This window comes from Gymnodraco acuticeps, unplaced genomic scaffold (genome assembly GCF_902827175.1).
Source record: "Gymnodraco acuticeps unplaced genomic scaffold, fGymAcu1.1, whole genome shotgun sequence".
Lineage (NCBI taxonomy): Eukaryota > Metazoa > Chordata > Actinopteri > Perciformes > Bathydraconidae > Gymnodraco > Gymnodraco acuticeps.
The window spans coordinates 13,504-34,359 of record NW_022990483.1 but is presented as its reverse complement, the minus strand read 5'-3'; the positions used below and the strand labels follow the sequence as shown (position 1 = coordinate 34,359).

Below are 20,856 nucleotides of genomic sequence, written 5' to 3'. Positions count from 1 at the left end.
ACTAGTGAAACTACTCCCACAAGGACATATAAAGAATGATATCAAGATTGTTACTTAGATCTTTATTAATAATAAAATAATGACAATCAACATTACAATGTATTATCTCCTCTGAATGACAATGTGTGTGTAGTTCTTCCCTTCCACCGCTGAGAGGCAGTGATTCCTCGCATCATCTGCAAGTCATTCATGTTAAGAGCTTTGGAAATACAAATCAAAAAGGACAAAATACTTTCTAATATACTTCCCTTCACTTGTGTACATAACATGGTAGAGAGGCTCCTTCTGATAGTACATGGTTATTGAAATACAGAAACTATTGCTCTTCAATCCTGAATCACAAAGTGTAAAATAGATGATCAAACTATGTTTAGAGAAAAGCTTCAAATTAGCAATGAATCACATAAATACTTATGTTCGTTATACATACATATATATTATATAGATATATAGCATATCATTGATGCAGTCTTTCTGAACACTTTTAAAATAAAATACTGCAAATGAAGAATGTTTGTAATGTTCTGCACGGATAGTGCCTTAACTTGAAAACACGTAGCAGCTTTATTAAAACAGCAGATGGACACATTCGATAAATTCTTCATGGGCTGCAATGGCTCTCAAGATAAATGGTGTTTTATCGGTGCTTCTTATCCTCAGATAGTGGTTTGTTTAAATAACTAGTGACATGTTGATATAACCTGGCCGGCTTAACCCGTCTGTATTTCTTCAAGCACCACAAGATTCAGTTTATAAAGTACAATTCTGGGCCATTGATTGTGTCATTTCTCCAAACACATGCCGTAAAAAGGCCTGTTTTGAAGCCTTCAAATGGTGCAGGGAAAGGACTGCACGTTGGGTTATACTTAAGGACAGGGCTATTCAGTTAGTTCTGTATATTTCCATGTGTTCGAAATATCACAGGAGGACATCAGTGTAGTCTGTGTGTGCTAATAAAGATCATTACATTCTAACACTTTATAATCAATAAATCAATATATTTAAAAAGAACAGAATATATTTCTCTTTCTTGAACAATGAGTTAAATCATTGCAGTTTTGTCAGAATAGTTGCAGAGTACTTTTGGGCCGTGAAGAGTAACTGACTGCAGATTCAGACTTTGAAACATCATTGATTTTATTGAACAGTTAAATCATTCTCACAATCAGATGTAAAACAAATCATGAACAACAATCTTTTTATATCCTTTGAAAAATATAACATCTCTGCTTTATTTGAAATGCATTTCCAGTTTTCGTTGATTAATGACATTCAATATATAAGACCAAAACCTTGTGGTATACTCTGATAGAACAATGGAAGATCATGTCTTTTTCTAATTCAGAAGATACAGAAAACACAAATATATTCAGTTTGAATAGGATTCTATGTCATATTTTAAAAACGACTTCTTTATCTTTATCATGAAAATAATGTGGTTTCCTACAAACCACATTATTTTCAATTCATTTCTCCAAAAGACCAAGAGAATCTTACTCGGCTAGGCTGCCAATAAAACCAGGGTTGCGTTCCGATAATCCAAAAATCAGCTCCTAAATTCTAACCCTATCTCCTATTCCTCTCCTCTGAGTGAAACGTCACGGGGTTAAGGGATAGTGGATAGGAGAATTCAAAAGGACTTAGGAGAAGAGACTGCGGTGCTTTAGAGAATCCGACGTGTTTCTGATGCGCCAGCGGACGTCCTGAATGAGCGTCTGCTGCTGTGGGGAAACTATGGAGACTACAGTTCTCTATACAGAGGACTACAACATGGATGTTCAATAAGAACGAGGGACTCCTGTGAACTCATCTAGAGACTCTGTGCTCTGACGCTGTTGCTTTAGGCTTTATGAACGTGGACAACAGAGAAACAGATTCTTCAGGACCAAAGCTGGAATTGAAATAAAAAGGAAAGTGAAACTTCTGCTCGTCCCCCTCTCCCTCCGGTCCACATTAATACAAATGATCCCAATACGTATGATTGATGGAAAGATCTTAAATCAATACAGATGTATTTATTATAAACGTTAGTCCTTAACATCTATCTCTGTGTACATCACCATTCAAACATCTTTTAAAAGTTGAACAAACTCCCACAGCTCAGTGAAGACTGTGAGATGTTGACTTTATTTGATCATTTCAGTAAAAACTAACGTTCATATTTCTCTCTTTGATTATAATACTGATGAACGTTCAGAACAAAGCACTTTGGCAACTTACCACATACGTTTAGCTTAATGAGCACCGTAACTTTCATGATATCATTTCTCCGTCATAATCGGTTGTTTCCGTGAACGGCCGACTGTTGAGTGACGGCAAATGCTGCGGCTGCAATGCATTGTGGGGCAGCATTTTCTCCTCTCCTCTCGGTGAGGGAGGTCCAGTGGTTCCTAAGCTAAAGGAGGCTATAAAGGAAGTTTGAAACCTCCTCTCCTTTCATCTAGAGAATCAGCTCTTATCATGGCTGCCACTGAGGGACTTCCGGGTCATTTCACTCCGTTAGGAAGGTTCCTAAGCTAAATGGACTATTGGAATGCAGCCCTGGTCAAGAGAATTTGAGCAGCTCTTATCATGGCTGCCACTGAGGGACTATTGGAATGCAACCCAGCTCTTCAAACACAGCCCTCCTCTCGGAGTTCTTCTAAATCAGGAGCTTGAACTGATAAGACAAGGAAACATGACAATCACTCACTGGTTTGGGTTCTCTAACACTCACTGCAGGAAACCTTCAAGTGCCACACCCTTCCCTGAACAATATCACACTTAACGGTTCAGGGCTCTTTTGAATACGCTCTCTGCATCCTTAGCGAGCATGTTGAGGAAATCATTGAGAGCTTTCACCGTGGATTTGAAAGAGAGGGCTCCTGCTGCTATGTTTCCAACTATTGGAATGAATCTGAGCAAATTCGCTCCCACCTTCTGAGGAAGAGACCACTCCAGCATCTCAATAATAAGACCTGGACTAAGTTCCCCTAAAGCCAGACGGGAGTTCAGCACTGATCTGAGATCATCCAAAGGCACACCTGCACTCTGAGCAAGATTCTGCAGTGACTTGCTATCAAGACCAAAAGTAACTTTGTACTTATTGGCCGTACTAACCAGTAGGTTTAGATCAGCAAGCAAAGAGACCACAGGTACAGCTCCTGCTAGTGCAGATAACCAGGCAACGTGGTTGATTTCTGACTGGAGAACCGCTTTCTTCTTCTTGATGATCTCAACATTACTATTGGTCATGGCTAACAGCAGAACATCTCCCTTGTGTGCAGGAAGCTCTCTCTGCAGCGTCTCCTCTAACAGATTGAAGTCATACAGGTGATGCTCAAAGCTGGACACCAGGAAGACTTGTGGAGACCGTATACCTTCTTTTGCAAGACCTGCATCACAAAGAGAACAAACAAGTTAGTTGCAGATGATGAAACTCATTGAGATAAAGCCCCAGCAACCCTCTGCAGGTCAGACACAGAGCTCAGTCAGTGTTCATATGACTCATTTGAGGAACTGTTAACATTGTGACCGTCTTCCTATCCCCTTGGGCTGGCCATGTGTGAGGTTAGTGGTGTTGTCTTGAAATGAACCAGTTTCTACTTGTGACCCATATTGCATACAAATGTTAAAGAAAGTCTCATATCCACCTCGATCTGAGACTTACCTTCAATGCAGTTCTTTCTGATTGCTGACAGGCTCTTTTCAGGCTGGAAATCTTTCTGACTTCTTTTTTCGGCACGCATGTTATCATCAATCTTTGAGCGAACAAAGTAGAACTTCTTCTCCATCCTCTGAATCTCCAGAGCAAGTTTTACGTCATTTTCTTTGAAGCGATCAGCTGAGATGATGATGAAGAAGTCATATCTTTTAAACTGAACATGCTGCAGGTACTGGGCAGCTGGGAAATGGGTGGTGCCAATACCAGGAAGATCCCACACTTTGACATTGGGCCATTTTGGATGGGGGTATGATTTGGGCTCCATGGTGGTTTTTACAACACCATTAGGGGCGGCGAGGTCATCCCTGTTGTCTATGCCTCTAAAGGCGTTAACGAAGGAGGATTTGCCAGTGCCAGACTCTCCTGTGATGCCGATGTTTAGTGGAGTATTGTTCTTCTCTTCCAACATGGCCTTGATCTTTTTAGCTGCTGCGGCAGGTCCATATCTTTCTATCATCCCTGGAACCTCATTGATATCATGATTAGATGAGTTAGCCATAGCACTGCCTGGGAACAAAGAAAATCATTGCACTTTTATTTATTTTTGATCTTTTGAATCACAGATAAATGTGTTCAGGGCCGCCCCTGGCCAACTTGGGGCCCCAAGCAACATTGTGAGATAAGGCCCCCCCCCCCCCACAACTGACAGGAGTGAAACAAAATGTTTTGGAAACAAAGTAGGCTACTTTGCAAATATAATTCCTGTTTATTATTATTATCAACAGTTACTTTTTTAGACAGTGAGGTAAATGGTAAATGTGCATGTATGTAGTTCAGTATGCGTTTACAGGTGAATTTACGTCTGCATTTCCTGCCAAATACTAGCCTCACTACTTCTACTAATAATCATAATCAATTCAATAATATAAATACTATATTATTTTATTGTAATATAGTTGTAATATAGTCAAGACAAAACATGCTTATGACATGCTCAAAAACTGACATTTCTTAAATCTGTATTCTAGTTCCCTCTGTCAGCAATGTATCAACAACTACACACACATTTATATCAGTATTTCTCTGTGTTGTGGTTGACATGATGATGACTGTTAGGAGTTAAGGGGAGAGGCTGAGCGTCTCCATGACGATGACTGTTAGGAGTTAAGGGGAGAGGCTGAGCGTCACCATGATGATGACTGTTAGGAGTTAAGGGGAGAGGCTGAGCGTCACCATGATGATGACTGTTAGGAGTTAAGGGGAGAGGCTGAGCGTCACCATGATGATGACTGTTAGGAGTTAAGGGGAGAGGCTGAGCGTCACCATGATGATGACTGTTAGGAGTTAAGGGGAGAGGCTGAGCATCACCATGATGACTGTTAGGAGTTAAGGGGAGAGGCTGAGCGTCACCATGATGATGACTGTTAGGAGTTAAGGGGAGAGGCTGAGCGTCACCATGATGATGACTGTTAGGAGTTAAGGGGAGAGGCTGAGCGTCACCATGATGATGACTGTTAGGAGTTAAGGGGAGAGGCTGAGCGTCACCATGATGATGACTGTTAGGAGTTAAGGGGAGAGGCTGAGCGTCACCATGATGATGACTGTTAGGAGTTAAGGGGAGAGGCTGAGCGTCACCATGATGATGACTGTTAGGAGTTAAGGGGAGAGGCTGAGCAGTCACCATGATGATGACTGTTAGGAGTTAAGGGGAGAGGCTGAGCATCACCATGATGATGACTGTTAGGAGTTAAGGGGAGAGGCTGAGCGTCACCATGATGATGACTGTTAGGAGTTAAGGGGAGAGGCTGAGCATCACCATGATGATGACTGTTAGGAGTTAAGGGGAGAGGCTGAGCGTCACCATGATGATGACTGTTAGGAGTTAAGGGGAGAGGCTGAGCGTCACCATGATGATGACTGTTAGGAGTTAAGGGGAGAGGCTGAGCATCACCATGATGATGACTGTTAGGAGTTAAGGGGAGAGGCTGAGCGTCACCATGATGATGACTGTTAGGAGTTAAGGGGAGAGGCTGAGCGTCACCATGATGATGACTGTTAGGAGTTAAGGGGAGAGGCTGAGCGTCACCATGATGATGACTGTTAGGAGTTAAGGGGAGAGGCTGAGCGTCACCATGATGATGACTGTTAGGAGTTAAGGGGAGAGGCTGAGCGTCACCATGATGATGACTGTTAGGAGTTAAGGGGAGAGGCTGAGCGTCACCATGATGATGACTGTTAGGAGTTAAGGGGAGAGGCTGAGCGTCACCATGATGATGACTGTTAGGAGTTAAGGGGAGAGGCTGAGCGTCACCATGATGATGACTGTTAGGAGTTAAGGGGAGAGGCTGAGCGTCACCATGATGATGACTGTTAGGAGTTAAGGGGAGAGTCATGTGATGAGTAGGTTGGGAGAGGCTGAGCGTCACCATGATGATGACTGTTAGGAGTTAAGGGGAGAGGCTGAGCGTCACCATGATGATGACTGTTAGGAGTTAAGGGGAGAGGCTGAGCGTCACCATGATGATGACTGTTAGGAGTTAAGGGGAGAGGCTGAGCGTCATCCATGATGATGACTGTTAGGAGTTAAGGGGAGAGGCTGAGCGTCACCATGATGATGACTGTTAGGAGTTAAGGGGAGAGGCTGAGCGTCTCCATGATGATGACTGTTAGGAGTTAAGGGGAGAGGCTGAGCGTCACCATGATGATGACTGTTAGGAGTTAAGGGGAGAGGCTGAGCGTCACCATGATGATGACTGTTAGGAGTTAAGGGGAGAGGCTGAGCGTCACCATGATGATGACTGTTAGGAGTTAAGGGGAGAGGCTGAGCGTCACCATGATGACTGTTAGGAGTTAAGGAGAGGCTGAGCGTCACCATGATGATGACTGTTAGGAGTTAAGGGGAGAGGCTGAGCGTCACCATGATGATGACTGTTAGGAGTTAAGGGGAGAGGCTGAGCGTCACCATGATGATGACTGTTAGGAGTTAAGGGGAGAGGCTGAGCGTCACCATGATGATGAGTGTTAGGAGTTAAGGGGAGAGGCTGAGCGTCACCATGATGATGACTGTTAGGAGTTAAGGGGAGAGGCTGAGCGTCACCATGATGATGACTGTTAGGAGTTAAGGGGAGAGGCTGAGCGTCACCATGATGATGACTGTTAGGAGTTAAGGGGAGAGGCGGAGCGTCACCATGATGATGACTGTTAGGAGTTAAGGGGAGAGGCTGAGCGTCACCATGATGATGACTGTTAGGAGTTAAGGGGAGAGGCTGAGCGTCACCATGATGATGACTGTTAGGAGTTAAGGGGAGAGGCTGAGCGTCACCATGATGATGACTGTTAGGAGTTAAGGGGAGAGGCTGAGCGTCACCATGATGATGACTGTTAGGAGTTAAGGGGAGAGGCTGAGCGTCACCATGATGATGACTGTTAGGAGTTAAGGGGAGAGGCTGAGCGTCTCCATGATGATGACTGTTAGGAGTTAAGGGGAGAGGCTGAGCGTCACCATGATGATGACTGTTAGGAGTTAAGGGGAGAGGCTGAGCGTCACCATGATGATGACTGTTAGGAGTTAAGGGGAGAGGCTGAGCGTCACCATGATGATGACTGTTAGAGTTAAGGGGAGAGGCTGAGCGTCGCCATGATGATGACTGTTAGGAGTAAGAGAGGCTGAGCGTCACCATGATGATGACTGTTAGGAGTTAAGGGGAGAGGCTGAGCGTCACCATGATGATGACTGTTAGGAGTTAAGGGGAGAGGCTGAGCATCACCATGATGATGACTGTTAGGAGTTAAGGGGAGAGGCTGAGCGTCACCATGATGATGACTGTTAGGAGTTAAGGGGAGAGGCTGAGCGTCACCATGATGATGACTGTTAGGAAGTTAAGGGAGAGGCTGAGCATCACCATGATGATGACTGTTAGGAGTTAAGGGGAGAGGCTGAGGTCACCATGATGATGACTGTTAGGAGTTAAGGGGAGAGGCTGAGCGTCACCATGATGATGACTGTTAGGAGTTAAGGGGAGAGGCTGAGCGTCACCATGATCGATGACTGTTAGGAGTTAAGGGGAAGAGGCTGAGCGTCACCATGATGATGACTGTTAGGAGTTAAGGGGAGAGGCTGAGCGTCACCATGATGATGACTGTTAGGAGTTAAGGGGAGAGGCTGAGCGTCACCATGATGACTGTTAGGAGTTAAGGGGAGAGGCTGAGCGTCACCATGATGATGACTGTTAGGAGTTAAGGGGAGAGGCCATTGGAGCGTCACCATGATGATGACTGTTAGGAGTTAAGGGGAGAGGCTGAGCGTCACCATGATGATGACTGTTAGGAGTTAAGGGGAGAGGCTGAGCGTCACCATGATGATGACTGTTAGGAGTTAAGGGGAGAGGCTGAGCGTCACCATGATGATGACTGTTAGGAGTTAAGGGGAGAGGCTGAGCATCACCATGATGATGACTGTTAGGAGTTAAGGGGAGAGGCTGAGCGTCACCATGATGATGACTGTTAGGAGTTAAGGGGAGAGGCTGAGCGTCACCATGATGATGACTGTTAGGAGTTAAGGGGAGAGGCTGAGCGTCACCATGATGATGACTGTTAGGAGTTAAGGGGAGAGGCTGAGCGTCACCATGATGATGACTGTTAGGAGTTAAGGGGGAGAGGCTGAGCGTCACCATGATGATGACTGTTAGGAGTTAAGGGGAGAGGCTGAGCGTCACCATGATGATGACTGTTAGGAGTTAAGGGGAGAGGCTGAACAGTCACCATGATGATGACTGTTAGGAGTTAAGGGGAGAGGCTGAGCGTCACCATGATGATGACTGTTAGGAGTTAAGGGGAGAGGCTGAGCGTCACCATGATGATGACTGTTAGGAGTTAAGGGGAGAGGCTGAGCGTCACCATGACGATGACTGTTAGGAGTTAAGGGGAGAGGCTGAGCGTCACCATGATGATGACTGTTAGGAGTTAAGGGGAGAGGCTGAGCGTCACCATGATGATGACTGTTAGGAGTTAAGGGGAGAGGCTGAGCGTCACCATGATGATGACTGTTAGGAGTTAAGGGGAGAGGCTGAGCGTCACCATGATGATGACTGTTAGGAGTTAAGGGGAGAGGCTGAGCGTCACCATGATGATGACTGTTAGGAGTTAAGGGGAGAGGCTGAGCGTCACCATGATGATGACTGTTAGGAGTTAAGGGGAGAGGCTGAGCGTCACCATGATGATGACTGTTAGGAGTTAAGGGGAGAGGCTGAGCGTCACCATGATGATGACTGTTAGGAGTTAAGGGGAGAGGCTGAGCGTCACCATGATGATGACTGTTAGGAGTTAAGGGGAGAGGCTGAGCGTCACCATGATGATGACTGTTAGGAGTTAAGGGGAGAGGCTGAGCGTCACCATGATGATGACTGTTAGGAGTTAAGGGGAGAGGCTGAGCGTCACCATGATGATGACTGTTAGGAGTTAAGGGGAGAGGCTGAGCGTCACCATGATGATGACTGTTAGGAGTTAAGGGGAGAGGCTGAGCGTCACCATGATGATGACTGTTAGGAGTTAAGGGGAGAGGCTGAGCGTCACCATGATGATGACTGTTAGGAGTTAAGGGGAGAGGCTGAGCGTCACCATGATGATGACTGTTAGGAGTTAAGGGGAGAGGCTGAACAGTCATCATCATGATGACTGTTAGGAGTTAAGGGGAGAGGCTGAGCGTCACCATGATGATGACTGTTAGGAGTTAAGGGGAGAGGCTGAGCGTCACCATGATGATGACTGTTAGGAGTTAAGGGGAGAGGCTGAGCGTCACCATGATGATGACTGTTAGGAGTTAAGGGAGAGGCTGAGCGTCACCATGATGATGACTGTTAGGAGTTAAGGGGAGAGGCTGAGCGTCACCATGATGATGACTGTTAGGAGTTAAGGGGAGAGGCTGAGCGTCACCATGATGATGACTGTTAGGAGTTAAGGGGAGAGGCTGAGCGTCACCATGAGATGACTGTTAGGAGTTAAGGGGAGAGGCTGAGCGTCACCATGATGATGACTGTTAGGAGTTAAGGGGAGAGGCTGAGCGTCACCATGATGATGACTGTTAGGGAGTTAAGGGGAGAGGCTGAGCGTCACCATGATGATGACTGTTAGGAGTTAAGGGGAGAGGCTGAGCGTCACCATGATGATGACTGTTAGGAGTTAAGGGGAGAGGCTGAGCGTCACCATGATGATGACTGTTAGGAGTTAAGGGGAGAGGCTGAGCGTCACCATGAAGATGACTGTTAGGAGTTAAGGGGAGAGGCTGAGCGTCACCATGATGATGACTGTTAGGAGTTAAGGGGAGAGGCTGAGCGTCACCATGATGATGACTGTTAGGAGTTAAGGGGAGAGGCTGAGCGTCACCATGATGATGACTGTTAGGAGTTAAGGGGAGAGGCTGAGCGTCACCATGATGATGACTGTTAGGAGTTAAGGGGAGAGGCTGAGCGTCACCATGATGATGACTGTTAGGAGTTAAGGGGAGAGGCTGAGCGTCACCATGATGATGACTGTTAGGAGTTAAGGGGAGAGGCTGAGCGTCACCATGATGATGACTGTTAGGAGTTAAGGGGAGAGGCTGAGCGTCACCATGATGATGACTGTTAGGAGTTAAGGGGAGAGGCTGAGCGTCACCATGACGATGACTGTTAGGAGTTAAGGGGAGAGGCTGAGCGTCACCATGATGATGACTGTTAGGAGTTAAGGGGAGAGGCTGAGCGTCACCATGACGATGACTGTTAGGAGTTAAGGGGAGAGGCTGAGCGTCACCATGACGATGACTGTTAGGAGTTAAGGGGAGAGGCTGAGCGTCACCATGATGATGACTGTTAGGAGTTAAGGGGAGAGGCTGAGCGTCACCATGATGATGACTGTTAGGAGTTAAGGGAGAGGCTGAGCGTCACCATGACGATGACTGTTAGGAGTTAAGGGGAGAGGCTGAGCGTCACCATGATGATGACTGTTAGGAGTTAAGGGGAGAGGCTGAGCGTCACCATGACGATGACTGTTAGGAGTTAAGGGGAGAGGCTGAGCGTCACCATGATGATGACTGTTAGGAGTTAAGGGGAGAGGCTGAGCGTCACCATGATGATGACTGTTAGGAGTTAAGGGGAGAGGCTGAGCGTCACCATGACGATGACTGTTAGGAGTTAAGGGGAGAGGCTGAGCGTCACCATGACGATGACTGTTAGGAGTTAAGGGGAGAGGCTGAGCGTCACCATGATGATGACTGTTAGGAGTTAAGGGGAGAGGCTGAGCGTCACCATGATGATGACTGTTAGGAGTTAAGGGGAGAGGCTGAGCGTCACCATGATGATGACTGTTAGGAGTTAAGGGGGAGAGGCTGAGCGTCACCATGATGATGACTGTTAGGAGTTAAGGGGAGAGGCTGAGCGTCACCATGACGATGACTGTTAGGAGTTAAGGGGAGAGGCTGAGCGTCACCATGACGATGACTGTTAGGAGTTAAGGGGAGAGGCTGAGCGTCACCATGATGATGACTGTTAGGAGTTAAGGGGAGAGGCTGAGCGTCACCATGATGATGACTGTTAGGAGTTAAGGGGAGAGGCTTGAGCGTCACCATGACGATGACTGTTAGGAGTTAAGGGGAGAGGCTGAGCGTCACCATGACGATGACTGTTAGGAGTTAAGGGGAGAGGCTGAGCGTCACCATGACGATGACTGTTAGGAGTTAAGGGGAGAGGCTGAGCGTCACCATGATGATGACTGTTAGGAGTTAAGGGGAGAGGCTGAGCATCACCATGATGATGACTGTTAGGAGTTAAGGGGAGAGGCTGAGCGTCACCATGATGATGACTGTTAGGAGTTAAGGGGAGAGGCTGAGCGTCACCATGATGATGACTGTTAGGAGTTAAGGGGAGAGGCTGAGCGTCACCATGATGATGACTGTTAGGAGTTAAGGGGAGAGGCTGAGCGTCACCATGATGATGACTGTTAGGAGTTAAGGGGAGAGGCTGAGCGTCACCATGATGATGACTGTTAGGAGTTAAGGGGGAGAGGCTGAGCGTCACCATGAGATGACTGTAGGTTAGGGGAGGCTGAGCGTCACCATGATGATGAGTTAAGGGGAGAGGCTGAGCGTCACCATGATGATGACTGTTAGGAGTTAAGGGGAGAGGCTGAGCGTCACCATGATGATGACTGTTAGGAGTTAAGGGGAGAGGCTGAGCGTCACCATGATGATGACTGTTAGGAGTTAAGGGGGAGAGGCTGAGCGTCACCATGATGATGACTGTTAGGAGTTAAGGGGAGAGGCTGAGCGTCACCATGATGATGACTGTTAGGAGTTAAGGGGAGAGGCTGAGCGTCACCATGACGATGACTGTTAGGAGTTAAGGGGAGAGGCTGAGCGTCACCATGATGATGACTGTTAGGAGTTAAGGGGAGAGGCTGAGCGTCACCATGATGATGACTGTTAGGAGTTAAGGGGAGAGGCTGAGCGTCACCATGACGATGACTGTTAGGAGTTAAGGGGAGAGGCTGAGCGTCACCATGATGATGACTGTTAGGAGTTAAGGGGAGAGGCTGAGCGTCACCATGATGATGACTGTTAGGAGTTAAGGGGAGAGGCTGAGCGTCACCATGATGATGACTGTTAGGAGTTAAGGGGAGAGGCTGAGCGTCACCATGACGATGACTGTTAGGAGTTAAGGGGAGAGGCTGAGCATCACCATGATGATGACTGTTAGGAGTTAAGGGGAGAGGCTGAGCGTCACCATGATGATGACTGCTAGGAGTTAAGGGGAGAGGCTGAGCGTCACCATGATGATGACTGTTAGGAGTTAAGGGAGAGGCTGAGCGTCACCATGATGATGACTGTTAGGAGTTAAGGGGAGAGGCTGAGCGTCACCATGATGATGACTGTTAGGAGTTAAGGGGAGAGGCTGAGCGTCACCATGATGACTGTTAGGAGTTAAGGGGAGAGGCTGAGCGTCACCATGATGATGACTGTTAGGAGTTAAGGGGAGAGGCTGAGCGTCACCATGATGATGACTGTTAGGAGTTAAGGGGAGAGGCTGAGCGTCACCATGATGATGACTGTTAGGAGTTAAGGGGAGAGGCTGAGCGTCACCATGATGATGACTGTTAGGAGTTAAGGGGAGAGGCTGAGCGTCACCATGATGATGACTGTTAGGAGTTAAGGGGAGAGGCTGAGCGTCACCATGGATGACTGTTAGGAGTTAAGGGGAGAGGCTGAGCGTCACCATGATGATGACTGTTAGGAGTTAAGGGGAGAAGGCTGAGCGTCACCATGATGATGACTGTTAGGAGGTTAAGGGGAGAGGCTGAGCGTCACCATGATGATGACTGTTAGGAGTTAAGGGGAGAGGCTGAGCGTCACCAGGATGATGACTGTTAGGAGTTAAGGGGAGAGGCTGAGCGTCACCATGATGATGACTGTTAGGAGTTAAGGGGAGAGGCTGAGCGTCACCATGATGATGACTGTTAGGAGTTAAGGGGAGAGGCTGAGCGTCACCATGATGATGACTGTTAGGAGTTAAGGGGAGAGGCTGAACAGTCACCATGATGATGACTGTTAGGAGTTAAGGGGAGAGGCTGAGCGTCACCATGACGATGACTGTTAGGAGTTAAGGGGAGAGGCTGAGCGTCACCATGATGATGACTGTTAGGAGTTAAGGGGAGAGGCTGAGCGTCACCATGATGATGACTGTTAGGAGTTAAGGGGAGAGGCTGAGCGTCACCATGATGATGACTGTTAGGAGTTAAGGGGAGAGGCTGAGCGTCACCATGATGATGACTGTTCGGGAGTTAAGGGGAGAGGCTGAGCGTCACCATGATGATGACTGTTAGGAGTTAAGGGGAGAGGCTGAGCGTCACCATGATGATGACTGTTAGGAGTTAAGGGGAGAGGCTGAGCGTCACCATGATGATGACTGTTAGGAGTTAAGGGGAGAGGCTGAGCAGTCACCATGATGATGACGTTAGGAGTTAAGGGGAGAGGCTGAGCGTCACCATGATGATGACTGTTAGGAGTTAAGGGGAGAGGCTGAGCGTCACCATGATGATGACTGTTAGGAGTTAAGGGGAGAGGCTGAGCATCACATAGAGATGACTGTTAGGAGTTAAGGGGAGAGGGCTGAAGCGTCACACATGACGATGACTGTTAGGAGTTAAGGGGAGAGGCTGAGCGTCACCATGACGATGACTGTTAGGAGTTAAGGAGAGAGGCTGAGCGTCACCATGAATGATGACTGTTAGGAGTTAAGGGGAGAGGCTGAGCGCACCATGAAGATGACTGTTAGGAGTTAAGGGGAGAGGCTGAGCGTCACCATGAGATGACTGCTGTTAGGAGTTAAGGGGAGAGGCTGAGCGGTCACCATGATGATGACTTTATGGAGTTAAGGGACGAGGCTGAGCATCACCATGAGATGACTGTTAGGAGGTTACGGGGGAGGCTGAGCATCCACATGATGATGACTGTTATAGGAGTTAAGGGGAGAGGGCTGAGCGTCACCATGATGATGACTAGTTAGGAGTTTAAGGGGACGATGGCTGAGGCAGTCACCATGAGATGACTGTTAGGAGTTTAAGGGGAGAGGCTGAGCGTCACCATGATGATGACTGTTAGGAGTTAAAGGGGAGAGGCTGAGCGTCACCATGATGATGACTGTTAGGAGTTAAGGGGAGAGGCTGAGCGTCACCATGATGACTGTTAGGAGTTAAGGGGAGAGGCTGAGCGTCACCCATGATGATGACTGTTAGGAGTTAAGGGGAGAGGCTGAGCGTCCCATGATGATGACTAGGTTAGGAGTTAAGGGAGAGGCTGAGCGTCACCATGATGATGACTGTTAGGAGTTAAGGGGAGAGGCTGAGCGTCACCATGATGATGACTGTTAGGAGTTAAGGGGGAGAGGCTGAGCGTCACCATGATGAGACTGTTTAGGAGTTAAGGGGAGAGGCTGAGCGTCACCATGATGACTGTTAGGAGTTAAGGGGAGAGGCTGAGCGTCACCATGATGATGACTGTTAGGAGTTAAGGGGAGAGGCTGAGCGTCACCATGATGATGACTGTTAGGAGTTAAGGGGAGAGGCTGAGCGTCACCATGATGATGACTGTTAGGAGTTAAGGGGAGAGGCTGAGCGTCACCATGACGATGACTGTTAGGAGTAAGGGGAGAGGCTGAGCGTCACCATGATGATGAACTGTTAGGAGTTAAGGGGAGAGGCTTGAGCGTCACCATGATGATGACTGTTAGGAGTTAAGGGAGAGGCTGAGCGTCACCATGATGATGACTGTTAGGAGTTAAGGGGAGAGGCTGAGCGTCACCATGATGATGACTGTTAGGAGTTAAGGGGAGAGGCTGAGCGTCACCATGACGATGACTGTTAGGAGTTAAGGGGAGAGGCTGAGCGTCACCATGATGATGACTGTTAGGAGTTAAGGGGAGAGGCTGAGCGTCACCATGATGATGACTGTTAGGAGTTAAGGGGAGAGGCTGAGCGTCACCATGATGATGACTGTTAGGAGTTAAGGGGAGAGGCTGAGCGTCACCATGATGATGACTGTTAGGAGTTAAGGGGAGAGGCTGAGCGTCACCATGATGATGACTGTTAGGAGTTAAGGGGAGAGGCTGAGCGTCACCATGATGATGACTGTTAGGAGTTAAGGGGAGAGGCTGAGCGTCACCATGATGATGACTGTTAGGAGTTAAGGGGAGAGGCTGAGCGTCACCATGACTGTTTAGGAGTTAAGGGAGGCTGAGGCATCACCATGACTGATGACTGTTAGGAGGTTACGGGAGAGGCTTAGCGTCACCATGATGATGACTGTTAGGAGTTAAGGGGATAGGCTGAGCGTCACCATGATGACTGTTAGGAGTTAAGGGGAGAGGCTGAGCGTCACCATGACGATGACTGTTAGGAGTTAAGGGGAGAGGCTTAGCGTCACCATGATGATGACTGTTAGGAGTTAAGGGGAGAGGCTGAGCGGCCACCATGATGATGACTGTTAGGAGTTAAGGGGAGAGGCTGAGCATCACCATGCGATGACTGTTAGGAGTTAAGGGGAGAGGCTGAGCGTCACCATGACGATGACTGTTAGGAGTTAAGGGGAGAGGCTGAGCGTCACCATGATGATGACTGTTAGGAGTTAAGGGGGGAGGGTGAGCGTCACCATGATGATGACTGTTAGACTAAGGGGAGAGGCTGAGCGTCACCATGATGATGACTGTTAGGAGTTAAGGGGAGAGGCTGAGCATCACCATGATGATGACTGTTAGGAGTTAAGGGGAGAGGCTGAGCGTCACCATGATGATGACTGTTAGGAGTTAAGGGGAGAGGGCTGAGCGTCACCATGATGATGACTGTTAGGAGTTAAGGGGAGAGGCTGAGCGTCACCATGATGATGACTGTTAGGAGTTAAGGGGAGAGGCTGAGCGTCACCATGACTGATGACTGTTAGGAGTTAAGGGGAGAGGCTGAGCGTCACCATGATGATGACTGTTAGGAGTTAAGGGGAGAGGCTGAGCGTCACCATGATGATGACTGTTAGGAGTTAAGGGGAGAGGCTGAGCGTCACCATGACGATGACTGTTAGGAGTTAAGGGGAGAGGCTGAGCGTCACCATGATGATGACTGTTAGGAGTTAAGGGGAGAGGCTGAGCGTCACCATGATGATGACTGTTAGGAGTTAAGGGGAGAGGCTGAGCAGTCACCATGACGATGACTGTTAGGAGTTAAGGGGAGAGGCTGAGCGTCACCATGATGATGACTGTTAGGAGTTAAGGGGAGAGGCTGAGCGTCACCATGATGATGACTGTTAGGAGTTAAGGGGAGAGGCTGAGCGTCACCATGATGATGACTGTTAGGAGTTAAGGGGAGAGGCTGAGCGTCACCATGATGATGACTGTTAGGAGTTAAGGGGAGAGGCTGAGCGTCACCATGATGATGACTGTTAGGAGTTAAGGGGAGAGGCTGAGCGTCACCATGAGGATGGACTGTTAGGAGTTAAGGGGAGAGGCTGAGCGTCACCATGATGATGACTGTTAGGAGTTAAGGGGAGAGGCTGAGCGTCACCATGATGATGACTGTTAGGAGTTAAGGGGAGAGGCTGAGCGTCACCATGATGATGACTGTTAGGAGTTAAGGGGAGAGGCTGAGCGTCACCATGATGATGACTGTTAGGAGTTAAGGGGAGAGGGGCTGAGCGTCACCATGGGGGAGAGGCTGAGCGTCACCATGACGATGACTGTTAGGAGTTAAGGGGAGAGGCTGAGCGTCACCATGATGATGACTGTTAGGAGTTAAGGGGAGAGGCTGAGCATCACCATGACGATGACTGTTAGGAGTTAAGGGGAGAGGCTGAGCGTCACCATGATGATGACTGTTAGGAGTTAAGGGGAGAGGCTGAGCGTCACCATGATGATGACTGTTAGGAGTTAAGGGGAGAGGCTGAGCATCACCATGTGTTATGTAAGCCAAGTAGACAGACAGTTTATCTCTCTTCCTCCTGTACATCAGCAGATCAAAGGCATCACATACTTGAATGAATGGTAAATAAAGAGTGCTGGAAATAACTGCATCTCCATTAGCCTGTATGCTCTGCAGAGACTGCCTTCTTCATGTCCTGAATTGCAGCTGATGTTTTAATGGCAATTGGCAATTTGACTTATACAACATTCACAAGTTGTACATTTGACTCATACAATAACCCACCTTCGAGTGATGCTCTAGTTTCTTCATGTTTTGTTTTTTCCCCCTCTTGCTTGTGCCGGACTGAAACTGTCTTTTCACCAACATCTCTTCACCTGCACTAGTGGCCGTATCAGAGCCGTGATTGGTCAGATGTCGATTCATTGCAACGGTGTCGGGTTACAGACGTGCTCCCCTTGTCACCTCTCACTCTCACTCTCGCGGGGGGTGCGCAGAGAACTGAGCGGAACTGCGCACAGCAGCTGAGGCCCTCCGGGCGGGGCCCCCTGCGCAAGGCGGGCCCCATGCAGCCTGCGTGATTGGCCTGTAGGGAGGGCCCTGAATGTGTTAACCCTTATCTAATCAGATTAGATTCAACTGTCTTGCCATTGTGCCAATGCAATGCAGTTAGTATCCAACCAGAAATGCAAGATGTGCTATAAATAAATAAAAACAAGGTGCATATTATAAATACTGCTGTATGAGTAGTTGGCTCAGCTGAATCGAGCGAACACACACGAGATAATTACATAGATAATTAGGTAGAAATGCACTAATTTGCTAAAACTAGTCAGACACTGAGCCTTGCGATGCACACACGCCACCGCAATCTCTTGTAAGCAGGGTGATAATCAGACATAGAAATACAATAACTATGATTTACATACATAATACCCAAAATGAGGGGATTGCATTCGAAGACATTTTCTTTTGAAAGGTTGTCCTGATCCCGTAAACAGTCATGTTCATTTCATAAAATAGGATAAGTAGTATAATAAATGTAGGACAGTTCCAAGCACATACCATCATGCTATAATGAACACACTGGAGACCCAACACAGGTACTTTATAATAAACAGCGCATCCAGACATAAACTATTCATTTGAACAAACAGTATCCGTGAATATATGCCTTACCGTATGATGCTCTGAGAACGTTGATACTCTGCAGGAAAGTTCAACTTCTTTTCTGCGCTGTTGTATGGGTTCACTTTTTAAAGAGTTCCGCCCCTTAGGCACCGGATGACGTTGCCAATTAAACCTTCTCCTGCAGTGAGTGACAGAGAATCTAAACCAATCAGTGTTCATCATGTTTCCTTTCTTTGTCCCTGTTCAGTTAAAGCAGCTGATTTACAAGAAACACGTGGATCTATAAGAACTACAGCAGCGTGGCGCCACTTTGAAAACATGATGAATAAGAAAGCAATACAAGCTCACTGTGTATTTGACAAATATTTTCATTTGAATATTCGACTGTCTCAAATTGTAATGATTGTGTGCATTGCTTGAATTTCACTGAACAGACTGTATGTGGTTTGTCTTGTGTGTCTTTTTGTGTATGTCTGTAAGTTGTTGCTATTGTCGGGACCCCCTTGAAAACGAGATGGTGCATCTCAAGGGGTTTATCCCAATCAATAACATTTCTATATATATATATATATTTATTTGATTTATTTCCTTAGTTTTCTTTCACTGTGTATCCCTTTTGTGAACAGTTAGATGTGTAGATAAGATACGAGTGACAGAGAATCTTAACCAATCAGGGTTTCATTCCAAGCACCTGGTTTACAAGAAATGCAGAGAGGAGGGTTGTTTGTCAAGAGCTGACACACACACACACACACACACACACACACACACACACACACACACACACACACACACACACACACACACACACACACACACACACACACACACACACACACACACACACACACACACACACACACACACACACACACACACACACACACACACACACACTCTCTCGTGTCCCCACCACATACTTCCTGTAAATAAGTGAAAGATATTATCGACTCTTGTTATTAATCAGGTGAAATTCAGAAAATAATGTTAACACAGTACACATTTCTTACTGAAACAAATCAAATCTGCTTAACTGAGCTGAGTGGGAGTACCATGGAGAAAAATGCAACACTTTTCCTCTGTCAGTTAAGCAATGCCCTAAAGAGAACAGAACCTCACCTTTAAGCGCCAGGGCCAAGCAGAATCCCCATAGTTGTACGTTATCTCCTCCTCTGGGAATATTTCCTTTACAGAATATAGGCACACGTGTGGGGTTCCTTTGACAACCATTTGTTTCACTCTGCAGTTTGGATTCCTGTGATTATCATTTGTAAGACGTCCAAGTGTTCCATCCTCTTTTGAAGCATTAATGCTGCAAGACAAATAGTCCAGATACAACATCATGCATCATGACAGAAAAGCACTGAATTCATAAAGAAGTCACATACATCTGATACTGGTCAAATATCCATTTGAGGTAATCAACAAGCAGCAAACTCACCAAAAGTGCATCCAGACCAGTTGAAATCGAATAAGAAGATCTAGATCTTCACTTACACCCAATACTCCACGGTACTCCACCACAAAAGTTGACGGTGCAATATATTCCCGTGTAAAAACACCACGTCCTACAATAGCAAAAAAACGCATTAACATTAAACATTACCCAATTATCTGTAAATATTTGCCATGAGTGTGTTAGATGCCTAACACTGCTATCCACACAAGCTTCATCCAAGTTAGTCTCCGACATGTAAAGGGCCTTGCAGGTAAATACGGAGTAACATGGTTTGATCAGCACGCACTCCTTTCTGCAACAAAGCTCCACAGTGAAAAGCACAAGGCGTTGGTTAACAGTACTTTGAAACGCTTAACATCGTGATGCCAACACTGCTAGGGTTGAGGGTAGCTGTGATTTGACTATATCCAGGGGTGAGTTCCCGATGAGATCACGATTATTCACTGGTATGAAGTGACACATTATTTTATATTGCATTTCATTGTAAATAATCAGAGCACTGCTTTAATCAGCATGTTCCGTCTAATGTTCAGATCAGATGTTACAACATATTAGAAGATACTTGTTAAGCAATAGTACTTTGTTCATATACAAAATAAAACATAACATGTCAACACAAATGTTATATTTTAAAGTTAAATGTACCATTATTGTGCAGTGTCATAATTAAGAGGCTAAATTGAGAGGATAGACAATGTTGTGCTATCATAAGTTCTGTTGTACACATTTGATTTCAATAAATGATCATATGCATGGTTAAAAAGGCTTCATGATATAATAATAAGGGCCGGGTAGTTTGCTAACCCTGCCAAACAACCCTGGCTCTGTGAAGCCTCTCCTCAGTGCCCTGGGGTGCATGGAGCAGACACCTTCACCATGGCTCCCCAAAAGTGTAGTCAAAGCATCTCTAAACACGGCGGGTGTCAGGCAGGTTAGGACACAATGGATTTGGTATACAGTGTTGTTTTTCAATGAGAGGGGCACACATTTACATATTACATATCCTGAAAACGTACATTGTTGAAAATACGTGAGGCTGATGACCGAAGAGCAATGGCTAAAAGGTCAGGGTTCCCTGTGTGCCCAGTTCGACCATATTGATGGAACAATGCTATACGGTCTTTGATACGACATACTGTATGAGATAGCTTACCTTTAAATGTGTTGATGAACCTGGCCTCTAGGAAGGGTTTGT

At 46.8% G+C, this 20,856-nt stretch overlaps 1 protein-coding gene across 2 annotated transcripts; it reads right to left on the bottom strand.

Annotated features, from left to right (window-relative positions):
* Positions 1-2,178: 2,178 nt before the first annotated feature.
* Positions 2,179-18,348, bottom strand: LOC117552670 (interferon-inducible GTPase 5-like). 2 transcript variants are annotated; one of them, XM_034226247.1, is made up of 4 exons: positions 18,251-18,348; positions 17,357-17,769; positions 3,650-4,210; positions 2,179-3,374 (listed from the first exon to the last, which is right to left on the bottom strand). In XM_034226247.1, the coding sequence occupies exons 3-4, from the start codon at positions 4,200-4,202 to the stop codon at positions 2,764-2,766; spliced, it is 1,164 nt and encodes a 387-aa protein (XP_034082138.1). In that variant the 5' UTR covers positions 4,203-4,210; positions 17,357-17,769; positions 18,251-18,348; the 3' UTR covers positions 2,179-2,763. The 2 variants fall into 2 exon arrangements, with proteins under 2 accessions (XP_034082138.1, XP_034082139.1); XM_034226248.1 differs by lacking the exon at positions 17,357-17,769 and having other exon boundaries at positions 18,251-18,334.
* Between the last annotated feature and the right edge of the window lie 2,508 nt (positions 18,349-20,856).

Excerpts from the sequence above, each read along its gene's own strand:
- LOC117552670 (XM_034226247.1), bottom strand. The coding sequence starts at position 4,202 with ATGGCTAACTCATCTAATCATGATATCAATGAGGTTCCAGGGATGATA. Across the intron at positions 3,375-3,649 it reads CAGAAAGAACTGCATTGAAG|GTCTTGCAAAAGAAGGTATA; the intron begins GTAAGTCTCAGA and ends TTTGTGATGCAG.